Source organism: Gasterosteus aculeatus, chromosome Y (assembly GCF_964276395.1).
Source record: "Gasterosteus aculeatus chromosome Y, fGasAcu3.hap1.1, whole genome shotgun sequence".
In the NCBI taxonomy this organism is placed as follows: Eukaryota; Metazoa; Chordata; class Actinopteri; order Perciformes; family Gasterosteidae; genus Gasterosteus; species Gasterosteus aculeatus.
In genome coordinates, this window is record NC_135709.1 from 1,521,989 (window position 1) to 1,534,604 (window position 12,616).

Genomic DNA, 12,616 nt, shown 5'->3' on the forward strand with positions numbered 1-12,616 from the left:
GGTTCTGCTGGTTGGTTTGGTTCCACGTGCAGAATGCTCACAAACACAATTCAATCATCTTGAATTACACAAATCCACAGTTATTAGATCCGCACCGTCACAACAAACACGAGCTCATCGGACGCCTGAAGGACCCCCCCTCACCTGCTGACCTCATCGAGTGAGAAGGTCCACACTACCCGTCCTTTAGAGTCTGGACCTGTGTACTCAGACCCCCCTCTGACCTCAGACCAGAGAATGCCCTCTGACCCCAGACCCCCCACCATCAGTCCACCTCTCAGTGACAACAGATTGAACTCCAGATCCTGCACTGTTCATTATGTCACATTACAGGATGTTTTATCAAGTTATATTACATTACATTCTATTCTATTGTATTATATCATATATTATTTTTTATTAAATCACGTTGCTACATTATATTCTACTATTTTATAATTCATGACATATTAAAGTAGATTTGAACTATTTAGAAATGCAGAAAACTTAAGTTCATATCACTGTAAGTGTTTCATGGGAAAATGACCTCTGACCTGTGTGTGTGTGAGTGTGTCTCTAGGTACACGTGCACTATTGTATTCCCAGTTCTGTTTGAGTGGAGAACAAAAAGGTCTCAACTTGTGTCTTTGATGGAAGAAAAGGAAGGAAGTGGATTTGTAGCCTGACGTGTTTCAATGTAAAATAACAAATTTCATACGTTTCTTAAATCTTTCTACACAGAGACGCTGATGTGTAAAAAAAAGGCCCAGTGGACACAATTTACTATGAAAGTATTTTATTAACATTAAATTCATACAATTATATTCCTGTTAACCCAAAGTAATACACGAAGGGACTAAACATTATATTAAAATAAAGCAGAAGTATCTGAAGAAATTAGATTTGAACACATTCAGAAAGATTTGAAGTTAAAATGAAATCGGATCAAAAAGAATTACACATATTTCATTATTTTTGTCCTTGCAATCAATCCTTGAAAAAACAATTACATGCTAATGAAGCACACACACACAAATGAGGATAATTAATCACAGATACATTGATCTCATATTGGGGGGGAGGGGGGGGGGTGACACATAAAGAGTAAGATTAAACCCTAATTAGGACCCAACATCTAAATTATCTACTGATTCATCTACAGATGCAGTCCAGACCAGCTCAGGTACCCCTCACCTCCTCCACCTGCATCTACACCCACATGAACCCACATCAGCTGTACAGACTGAACTATGTGGTGAGCAGAGAGGAAGGTTCTCCACCAGGAGGAGACTCTCCCTCCTGCAGAGAACACAGAGACACTGAGGAACCAGACCAGAACCAGAACCCAGGATAAAGAGGTTCAGTGAATGTGGTGCTGAAGGTGTGGAGGTGGATCAGTGTGTCAGAGGAGACTCGGTAGAAGGACAGAGAGCCAGCAGGACAGTCCACATACACTGCTACTCTACCAGAGGAGGAGGAGCAGGAGTTGATGCGTGTTTCTGTCTCATTGTGAAAGACAGAGTAACCTCCATGAGAGCAGATCAGACTCCAGGACTGATCATTCATTCCAAACCAACAGTCTCCACTGTCTCCTTTCCTCCCGATTCCTCTGTAACTCACTGATACGTAAACTCTTCCACTCCACTCGACCTCCCAGTAACAACGACCAGTCAGACCAGTGCTACACAGCAGGTTACAATAGTGGTCAAATCTGTCTGGATGATCAGGATATGACTGATCATCCTTCCACACATGTGTCACCTTCCTGTTGTTGTCAGACAGTTTGAGGTATTTGTGTACTGTGTTTGTGTCGATTGTGAGTTCACAGGAATCTGATGAGAGAACAAGACACAACACAGCTGCAGTTATTAATCATGTGTTCATCTACTGACACGTTGATGGTGACATCACAGAGGTGAATGAGTGATGTCACAGTGTGAAGATGGTTGAATCTTCATGAATCAAAGCACACTTACACTTTCTCAGACCTGGTCTGAACCATCGGACTCCAGCAGGCTCCACCCTGAAAGGAGGAGGGGGGTCAGAGCAGCATGGAGACATGGACATTACATCACTCTCACACACACAGCTTTTTCCTTCATGTCCACATGGAGCACCTCTTCTTCTTCTGATTGGCCGATGACCACAGCTCATCATGAGATCAACCAGCTGCTCCCACATCCAGCAGGTTCACATCAACATGATGGTTCATCGGGAGTCTTTGTGTCACCTGATGGATGGAAGTCCACTAATCTCTCTTTTAGCGGTTTTTGGTCTCCACCACCTCCTGAAGCTTGGAGCTAAAAGAGGCTAACCAGCTGTGTAGAGCTGCAGACATGGAGACTATTCTCTGTGGGTTCATCTCTACCACATGACTGAAATTACTACAGCACCACAAACCCTCTGATGGAGGTCGGGGAGGAGGATGGGGAAGGGGGTTGAGGAGGTACAAAGGGTCTGACTGACACTGTTGTTCACATCCCATCTCCTAGCAACAGTCAACACTGGTTGACACCTGTAGTCTGAAGGTGAAGGTGTTACAGCTCAGGTGGGTCTGCAGCCACAAAGCACTGCCTGAGTCCCCCTAGAACTTTCTCTCAGTGCAAAGCACCAAAACCAGGTGAAGCTAAACTTTCCTCCTGTGATGAACCATCAAGACGTTTTTTGAACAGATTGTTTCTTTGACGGTTTGTCTTTCAATGATAATGTCTGGACTAAAGGACAACACACACTGGAGGCAGATGACCAGCATCTAAATATCCAAGTGTTGTTGACTCATATGAACCCACCTTGATGCCGTCAACGTGTCAGGTGACACTGTCCTCTCTTATAATGTGGAGACAAGACAAGGCTCCAGAGAAACAACCCTTTCATCACCTTCCTCCCTGTTTAGGCTCATCCTGGCTACTGTTCCTTACTACTTCTGTCTGTATTGATGTCTCATATGGGACACAAACAGTTTGATGAGTCTCTGGTAGTTTGAGGTCAGCTTGGTGTGTCAGGGTCTTATTAACCAGGCTGACAGTGGGACAGAGAAAAGGTTTCCAGCTCCTCTAAAGACTGATGGTCTGTGGCTGCAGCCTCTTCCTACCTGAGAGTCTCCAGTCTCCAGTGTGGATCCTCCAGTCCAGCAGACAGCAGCTTCACTCCTGAGTCTCCTGGATGATTGTAGCTCAGGTCCAGCTCTCTCAGATGGGAGGGGTTGGAGCTCAGAGCTGAGACGAGAGCAGCACAGCCTTCCTCTGTGATCAGACAGCCTGACATCCTGCAAATACACAAAAAAACACACATGTCACATGATCTTAGGGAGCTGTGAGCACTAGAAGGTCACCGCAGGAATGAGATATTGTCGGCTACTGAGGGGTCACATAAACATGGTTATACACCCACTAATGTACACCAATACTCCAGTAACATTACTGATGATTAGAATTGGTCTTCAATATTTCTATTTGTAACATTATAATATATATATTATAATAAAAATAAACTTTGATTTAAAATCATGCAAGCAGAAGGAATCTCATGAAATTCAGAAATGTACCACTGATGTAAATTACATTACAGGTCATTTAGCTGACGCTTTTATCCAAAGCGACTTACATTGCATTTATAATCTATGGCTTTTACATTTTAACCCGGGAGCATCCTCTCTACCCCTGCGCCACGTCAACCCACCATAAATAAAGACACCAAGTGGAGATTAATTGAATCCTGACCTGAGAGTCTCCAGGTCACAGTGTGGACTCTCCAGTCCTGCAGAGAGCAGCTTCACTCCTGAATCCTGCAGGCCGTTGTAGCTCAGGTCCAGCTCTCTCAGACTAGAGGACTGGGAGCTGAGAACTGAGGACAGAGCTTCACAGCTTCTCTCTGAGAGGTTACAGTCACTCAGTCTGAAGAAACAACAATAAAGAAAATATGAACAAGTAGAAAATATGGCAGCATGTTTAAGTCATTATGTATGAATCTAACTCTCTTACTTACAGAGCTTTGTTGGAGGCTTTGACCACTGGCAGCAGCCTCAGAAGAGCCTCCTCTGAAGCACAGTATTTCTTCAGGTCAAACACCTCCAGATCTTCTCCTGATGACAGTAAGATGAAGACCAGAGCTGACCACTGAGCAGGAGACAGTTTATCTGTGGAGAGACGTCCTGATCTAAGGGACTGTTGGATCTCCTCCACTAGAGAGCCATTATTCAGTTCATTCAGACAGTGGAACAGATTGATGCTTTTCTCTGGAGACACATTCTCACTGATCTTCTCCTTGATGTACTGGACTGTCTCCTGATTGGTCTGTGAGCGACTTCCTGTCTTTGTCAATAGACCTTGCAGGAGAGTCTGATTGGCCTCCTGGGAAAGACCCAGGAGGAAGCGGAGGAACAAGTCCAGGTGTCCATTAGGACTCTGTGAGGCCTTGTCCACAGCACTCTGGTAGAGACGCTTTGGTTCAGGATTGGGTTTAGAGCGTTTAGAACGGCAAGAGGTTGTTTGTTCTTCTGACAACAGATTGACACCAGAGCTGAAGAAGGTCAGATGGACATGAAGAGCAGCCAGAAACTCCTGAACACTCAGATGGACGAAGCAGAACACCTTGTCCTGGTACAGTCCTCTCTCCTCTCTGAAGATCTGAGTGAACACTCCTGAGTACACTGAGGCTGCTCTGATATCGATGCCACACTCTGTCAGGTCGGATTCATAGAAGATCAAGTTGCTTTTCTGCAGCTGATCAAAGGCCAGTTTTCCCAGAGACTCGATCATCTTCCTGCTCTCTGGACTCCAGTGTGGATCCGTCTCAGCTCCTCCATCGTACTTGACCTTCTTCACTTTGGACTGAACCACCAGGAAGTGGATGTACATCTCAGTCAGGGTCTTGGGCAGCTCTCCTCCCTCTCTGGTCTTCATCTCCTCCAGAACTGTTGCAGTGATCCAGCAGAAGACTGGGATGTGGCACATGATGTGGAGGCTTCGTGAGGTCTCGATGTGAGAGATGATCCTGCTGGCCTGCTTCTTATCTCTGAACCTCTTCCTGAAGTACTTCTCCTTCTGGGGGTCGGTGAACCCTCTGACCTCTGTCACCATGCCAACACACTCAGGAGTGATCTGATTGGCTGCTGCAGGTCGTGTGGTGATCCAGAGGCGAGCAGAGGGAAGCAGCTTCCCCCTGATGAGGTTTGTGAGGAGCACATCCACTGAGGCCGACTCGGTGACATCAGTCAGGATCTCACTGTTTTGGAAGTCCAGAGGAAGTCGACACTCATCCAGACCGTCAAAGATGAACAGAACCTGGAACTCTTCAAACCTGCAGATTCCTGCTGCTCTGGTTTCACTGAAGAAGTGATGAACAAGTCCCACCAAGCTGAACTTCTTCTCTCCCAGCACATTAAGCTCTCTGAAGGTGAATGGAAAGGTGAACTGTATGTCTCGGTGGTCTTTGTCTTCAGCCCAGTCCAGAGTGAACTTCTGTGTTAAGACTGTTTTCCCAATGCCAGCCACTCCCTTAGTCATCACTGTTCTGATCGGTTCCTCTCCTCCAGCTGAAGCTTTAAAGAGGTCTTCTCGTCTGATGGTTGTTTCTGGTCTGGCTGGTTTCCTGGATGCTGTTTCAATCTGTCTGACCTCATGTTCTTTATTGACCTCTGCAGTCCCCCCCTCTGTGATGTAGAGCTCTGTGTAGATCTCATTCAGAAGGGTTGGGTTTCCTGCTTTAGCGATCCCCTCAAACACACACTGGAACTTCTTCTTCAGGTTGGATTTGAGTTCACGCTGACAATCTGCAGGAAGAAGTCCTGAATGAAGACAACAAAGAAGATCAATAGGTCAAAGAATATATTTAAACATGTGTTTTTCTCAGAGAATGACCATGAATATATTCTGTCCATCTCTTGAGACATTAGTAAAGAATTCATCAGCATCGTAAGTCTTTAGAGAAATCCTCTTACTGCTCTGCAGACGCTCAGCCAGGTCCTCCTGCTTCATTCTCCTCAGGAAGTGCACTGAGATCTTTACAAATGCTTCCTTGCTCCTCCTCTGCTCTTCATCCAGCATCTCCTCATCCTCCTTCTCTGAGCATTGTGGGTAATCTGAACTCACAACCTTCTGGATCATCTTCAGCTCGTTCTTTACAAAAGTGAGGATGTTCTCTTCCAGCAGCTGGAACAGAATATTCTATGAATGACACAAACTAAAACATGGAAGCCACCATCAGGTCCATGTTGGACAGACGGACAATCCACTTGTCCACAAAGTGCAGCATGAAGATGATGGTCAACTGAGAGATGTAAAAGTAGTTGTTCATGTACACACCATGAAGATGGAGTCCATGTGAGTTTGATGCTGCTGGGCAGACGGACCTGAGGGAACCTCTGAGCTCTCCTGGTCCTCTCTGTGGAGGAACATGAACCATCAGCTCACATGGTGTTTGGACCAACAACACCAATACAACATTAGTTAAAGATTTTGGCTTCTGTCATGATTGATCACCATGGAAACCAGATGCTGAAGACTGTTGATGATGACGGACAGTTTATTAGTTGAGTGACAGTCATCAGGTTGATCTGGTTTTAGTTCTTACTGTGGGTCATAAAAACAACGTCTGCAGACCTCTGCATCTGCATGGAGTCCAAAGACCACATCAGCTGGTCCACAGAGCATCGAGTTTGTTCTAATCACATGTTCATTCACAGTCATCTGTCTTCAGAAACCTGCAGCTGTCTCCAGATGTGACCTCTGCTGATCTTGATGTGATGGAACTAGCTCACATTGTGTTTACATAATGTTTGTACTTTAGAACTGAGGATCAGAACAGTTCTTCATCTGTTAAGAACTTACTCTGGCTCATGAGAACAGCGTTCATCTCTGAACTCATTTAGACAATCTTTGGACCGATCACTCTTCATGGACACACATGTGGGTTCAGGAGACTTTCCTCTCTGCTGATGTGACCTGAAAGAAACACTGAGATCACATCATCATCTAATCATGAAGCATCAGCTCACATAGTGTCCGTCCTCACAGAGACCAAAACAAGTCAAAGGTCCCTGACGTGAGGTCAGGAAGTGGACCAGGTCTACTGGTCTTGCTGGTCCCACTAAGAATCAACAGCTCAGTCTTTCAGCTCACTGTTTTCTTCACCAGGCAGTTTGGTTTAGTCCCAACAGGTCTCACCAAGTCCTCCATGGAGCTCTCCCTCCCTCACTGGACACTGCTGAAGGGACCTGGAGCAAGAAACCCAGAACCTCCACCAGAGAGTCTGATAGAAACACCTCATCCTCAGCCTGAGACCCTCACCTTGCATCAACAGAGGGACCATCTTTGAAGTCTTGAGGAGGGCTCGTAGACCGGATACGCTCTATGTTCACACAGCGGGGTTCAGGTCCAGGATCAGGTCCAGGTCCTGGTCTCTGGTGGATCCTGGTCACACATGTAGAACCAGAGTCAGTGAGTCAAAGACGTTGGGACATGGAGGAGACCGGAGGACAGTTGGAGATGGTCCTCTCACCTCTGAGCTTTGGTCTGGCTGTCATGTTCCCCACACAGAGGAGCTTCAGAGGGACGGACTCCGTCCTCTGGGTCCTCACCCTGATTCATAGCAGAGTCCACAGCTTCACAACCACCTGCTGGGAGAGCTCACACATTATTATCTTCAAAGGACAAACACACAGAGCTCATTCACCTCAACACTAAAACTCTCATGGGACACTTTGTGTGTTGTGTCTGTTAAAGTTTAGACTTCTGGAGGAAGACAAACTTCCCTTTTCCTTCTTTAAAATGCTCGTCCTGTAATGAGGGTTAAAGGCTGAAGGACGTGTGACCACAGTGGTGCATCCATCACAATGCAGATGTGAATCTCCCTCATTGTGTATTATTCTGTGTGTGTGAGAGTCGCTCTGCAAGAAATCAGGAACAAAGAAATATCAGCACACTGCGAATACTGAACAGCAATATCTGCAACAGTTCTTTCTTCTTGCTCTTCCATAAAGGACAGATATGTGGAGGACACGCTGCTAGTCGTCCTGTGGACAGATTGTCCCCATCAGCTGTGGATCTGTTAGACTTCTAGTGAAAGACAAACTTTTTTTTTCCTTCTTTAAACGATGTTAACGTGTGAAGAGACGTCATTTTAAATGCTCGTCCTGTTTTACAAGATAAATGTCATCTCTCGTCTTCCAGCAGATGGAGCTGTGGTGTTTCTCCTCTTGATCTCCTTCAGAGTCCAGAAGTCAGTAAAACACAGACCAGTAAGGTGACCTGTAGCTGTCCTGATGGAAACACTGTGGTTACCATGGTAACATGGGGAAGCTTTCTTCTGATGGGATGGTTCACTTCACCATGTGATCAGTTAGTAAAAGCTCGATTACAACCTGCTGATTAATTAGTGTTCAGTTTTTCTCTCAAGAAACAAACACATTCAAACACATAAAAAGTGACTACATGTCTTTAAAGCAGATGAAGAAGTGAACATGAAGCTTTGTGGACTTAAAGGACTGAAGCAGCAGGTGAGACAAACAGAGCGTCTCTCAGGTGTGTTTCAGGAACAAAGGCCCAGGTGAGCATTGTGGTCCCTGCTGGGTCCTAGTGCCCCTCCGTCTGCTACCTTCCCCTCCTCATCAGTAACAGTCCTCACAGACCCCAGATCAGACTGAGCTCCTCTTCTTCATCACAGCGTCATCATTCAGACTAACAGCAGCTTCTCTCTGCCTGCTCACACAGGCGGCATCTTGTTTCCCAGCTTTAAACAATCACACCTTCACAACCTTCAATGATGTCATTCAACCAATCACAGCTGCACTTACTGAGCTCGTAGACATGAACTTCCTCAGTGAGCAGCTCTCTTCTGTCCTCAGCAGGTCCGTGTAGAAAAGGAGCTCCGTGCTTCACTTCAGCTTCCATCAGACGGAGTGGAGTGACGCAGCTGAGAGTGTTTTTATTCACTCCTCTTTGATGATCAGGTTGAACCTGTCGGGGCGGAACAACTCACCCACGTATCAGTGTTAAGCCGCGTGTTAAACCATTTACCTTTATGACAAACTGCAGCTTCCTCAAGTACATGTTGTTACATGCAGCATTCTACTCCCTCATCACGTGGCACCTTGAACCCTCTGAATATATCTGCTCTGCAAAGGATTGTGGGTAAGAACAACCAGTAAGGAAGCCTGCTTGTGTAGGGTAGGAAAGGTGGGCACTGCCTAACCTGCCAAAATTCAAACATAAAAGCATTTCAATGAAAAAAAAAAAGTTTATTTATTGCTTCTAGGACCCTGAAGCGAGCAAAAAAGATTATAGCCGACCCCTCCACTGCTGGCCGACCTTTGACCTCCCACGTTTCTTGGCACTGAGACTCGTTCTCCTTCCTCTCAGATCGCAGAGGGCCTCCTCTCCGTCCGCCTGCTAAAGGAAACTACAGAAAGGAACTGGAATTGCGTGTGTGTGTGTGTGTGTGTGTGTGTGCTGGTGGCGGTGTGGAACCAGAGAGGAAGCCGTAACAAGTTCAGGAAGCGAGGAGTTTATCACCCCGCCGAGCACGAGAGCTGGGAGGACATCCGAGAAAACATCCTGAACTACAACGAGGAGGGGGGAGGACCATGCGCACACACACACACACACACACACACACACACACACACAGTGAGGACCATGTCGTTACTAACGGCTTACGATTACAAATAAAACCAGAACATTATCTCAATCAGGTCGTTTCTATGTGGAAACCTGCATTCATTTTATTTCAACCCAAGGCGATCTTACCTCAACCTAACTATTTCATCATCTTTGTTACACATAACTAAGTTGTTTCTTTTAAAGACACCGTTATTGTTGGAATGCATTAAGCATTCGAGTATTGTTCTTGGAATCTTTATTCCAACATCTTCTATTTCTTCCGTGCAACCTTTCAACTCTTCACACTTTGAGCTGTTAAAACTATTCAAATATTAAAATGTTCAGCTCATTCAGGAGAGGGGGGCTATGACTTTTCAGCTTTCTACCTCTTAAGATTGAATTTATATAAACCAATAATCATCAATATTTTAACATGGTTTTCAAATGGAGTTGGTTTTCAAATCCTCTTAAACTTCTTCAACTTTCCGATATTTCTCTCCGCCAATCTTTCAGCTCCAGACACCATTTCAATTTTCAAATGTTGACACAAGTCTTAACTGTTTTATGAAAAAAACTGCTTGTTGATATCTATTGTACTTTTTTCATAATCACTGATTATGTTTCACTAGTTATTCGCTCCGTTTCTGAGTTTTAGATGAGTGTGTATTGCGTTTCTCAGAGTGAGACATCGAGGACTAGAGTGTGGGGCAGCGTCAGAATCTGGTTAAAAAAAATGGAACGTCTGTCCTCAGACCCAAAGTATACACTTCTGAGGCTTAATTTCTTTGGATGATGGCATGGTTGTGCTGATTGGATACATGTGACTATGGAATCCCAGAGTTCTTTAGTTTTGGATTCAGGAGACCAACAGTCACACAACCTCTGCCAAAAGAAATCTAGAAATATAAAGAGAAATATCTGCCGACATATTTCTCCAAAAATCCAGAAGGTACACGTTTTGTAAACGGCCACGGGAGCCGTATTTATTACCGGAATTAAAACTTTGACCCCCCCTTCCTCTCTGACTTAAAATGCAGCTGAAAGATACTCATGCTATGGTTGGGGGCAGCTGTGTTTCCATTTATGGTAACACTGTGACCATCATGAATAATAGAAGTCGTACAGAAAGCAGGGAACGAGATGCTGATGTTAAGGGTGATTCACACTGTCTGAGCGACAGCATTTTCACACATGAACCGAGGAGATCTGTGATAAGATCGCAAGTTGCACTAAAATAAACTCACTGATCTTATCACAACGAGAAGAACTGTTTGCGGTGTAACTTCTTGCAGGGGAGCGCAGAATGACTGCACATCATCAGAAATGAACAACCAAAAAGCACTGAAGGGTGGTAAAGACTGAAGCCCATTTAGAAAAAGGTAATGATACAACCAACAGGTCCCAGCTATTAAATCCAGGTAAACAGCCTGTTAAAGTGTGTTCAGTGTCAGAGGGGATGTGTGAGGAAAGTAGGAACCAATGATAAATGACTTGTATTGTGGTTTTCTAGTCTTCTGACCCCTCAAAGTGCTACACACACCTGACAGCCTGCTCGGGAAACACACCTCGGCCGCTTGTATCCGCGACCTTGCTCTCTCGTCACGACACAGAATATGTGACCATGGGTGAGACAGTCTGAGCGCAGACCGCACGGTAAATTTTCCTGTTGATCTTATTACATTACATTAGATGTCCATTGAAGATGTGAAGGCTCTCTGTGGTCCTGGGGTCTTCAGAGAGCTCGTTCCACCATTTCGGAGCAAGGACAGCAAAGAGTCGTGATCTAGTCGAGTGTTTCGCCCTCAGTGAGGAGGAACAAGCAGTTTTGCAGATGCAGAGCGGGGAGTGCGGGTCGGGATGTCGGGTTTCACCAGGTCCTGGATGTAAGCTGGACCCCATCCATTCACCCAATGGTACGTGAGCACCAAGACCAGTCGAGCTGCTGCATTCTGGATGAGCTACAGAGGTCGAATGGCGGTGGCAGGGAGACCAGCCAGGAGGGAGTTGCAGTAGTCCAGGCGGGAGATGAGAAGAGCCTGAATCAGTACCTGCGCTGCCTTCTGAGTGACAAGGGGACGTATTATCCTGATGTTGTAGAGCGTGTATCTACAGGATCGTGTTGTTGCAGTGATGTAGGGAGTCAGGGAGAGTCGGCTGTTGAGTGTTGTGGAATATTTCAATAAACTAGTTCGGGAGAAGAGAATGCTTTTATTAGATAAACATTGAAAGAATTCAGAGTCTTGATGAATGATTAAAGTTGCAAAAAGTCCATTTATTGCTTCCAAGCAGGAGGTCAAATACACCAGCATGTATCACAGTGCTCTGTAGAGATGGCGTCTCCAAGCAGTAAGCTTTTTAATACAAATAGGAAGGCCATCCTCAGTGGCAGGTACGAGAAGTGGCAAACCAAGTTGAGATAAGAACCAAGGTTAAGATGAGGGTAGCACACTCAGTTCCATTGTTAGAAACATAATAAAATAAAAATGTCGAAACATGGTCTAACCCATGAGTCAACTTAGCATAATGAGCAAAATAGTGTTTAGGTAAACACGGCTTGCCGTCGGGTCCAGTCCAGATACCGTTGGTGTAAACACAGCCGGATCTGGACCAAAGCCGTCTTTCATCAGGGGTAGAGAGTGACTGCTCAGTGACTCCTCAGAGCACATGAGAGCACAGGTAGTGGGAAGCGGAAGCAGAGCAGCAGCTTTTGTTATGTTATTTGTTGTGCGCTTAAAGATTTTTCCCGTGGATTAAGTTTGATAACGGCTGTTCCATTTGTGAGTAGTTTGGAAGAAAAGGACCAAAAAGGACATCCTCTGTTTTTTGGTGTTTGGTTTTGGTATTGATATGATCAAGGCAATTCTTTTTGGGGAGAGGGTTTTCCCTTCACCGAAAATGTCATGACCCAGGAAACGCACATTTAGAGACACAAATTGTAATTTAGAAAGGCTCCTTTGCTAAGTGCTGGAGTAGTTTAATCGTGTCTGTCTGACACTGCATTTGAGTAGGCGCTGCAATTAAACAGTCGGAAATATTGGTGT

General features: G+C 45.3%; 1 protein-coding gene across 5 annotated transcripts; it reads right to left on the reverse strand.

Moving 5' to 3' along the window:
- Window positions 1–758: 758 nt before the first annotated feature.
- LOC144390753 (protein NLRC3-like) lies at window positions 759–9,093 on the reverse strand. 5 transcript variants are annotated; one of them, XM_078097086.1, is made up of 11 exons: window positions 8,771–9,093; window positions 7,477–7,594; window positions 7,266–7,388; window positions 6,807–6,920; window positions 6,282–6,360; window positions 5,918–6,128; window positions 3,964–5,764; window positions 3,699–3,872; window positions 3,071–3,244; window positions 1,956–2,002; window positions 759–1,811 (listed from the first exon to the last, which is right to left on the reverse strand). In XM_078097086.1, exons 1-11 carry the CDS (start codon window positions 8,865–8,867, stop codon window positions 1,228–1,230), a joined length of 3,522 nt encoding a protein of 1,173 aa, XP_077953212.1. In that variant the 5' UTR covers window positions 8,868–9,093; the 3' UTR covers window positions 759–1,227. The 5 variants fall into 5 exon arrangements, with proteins under 5 accessions (XP_077953212.1, XP_077953210.1, XP_077953211.1 ...); XM_078097084.1 differs by having other exon boundaries at window positions 6,807–6,932; window positions 8,771–8,967; XM_078097085.1 differs by having other exon boundaries at window positions 6,807–6,932; window positions 7,477–7,591; window positions 8,771–8,895.
- Window positions 9,094–12,616: the final 3,523 nt, after the last annotated feature.

Excerpts from the sequence above, each read along its gene's own strand:
- LOC144390753 (XM_078097084.1), bottom strand. The coding sequence starts at position 8,867 with ATGGAAGCTGAAGTGAAGCACGGAGCTCCTTTTCTACACGGACCTGCT. Across the intron at positions 6,361-6,806 it reads CGCTGTTCTCATGAGCCAGA|AGAGGACCAGGAGAGCTCAG; the intron begins GTAAGTTCTTAA and ends GTTCCTCCACAG. Across the intron at positions 3,245-3,698 it reads TGTGACCTGGAGACTCTCAG|GATGTCAGGCTGTCTGATCA; the intron begins GTCAGGATTCAA and ends GTGTATTTGCAG.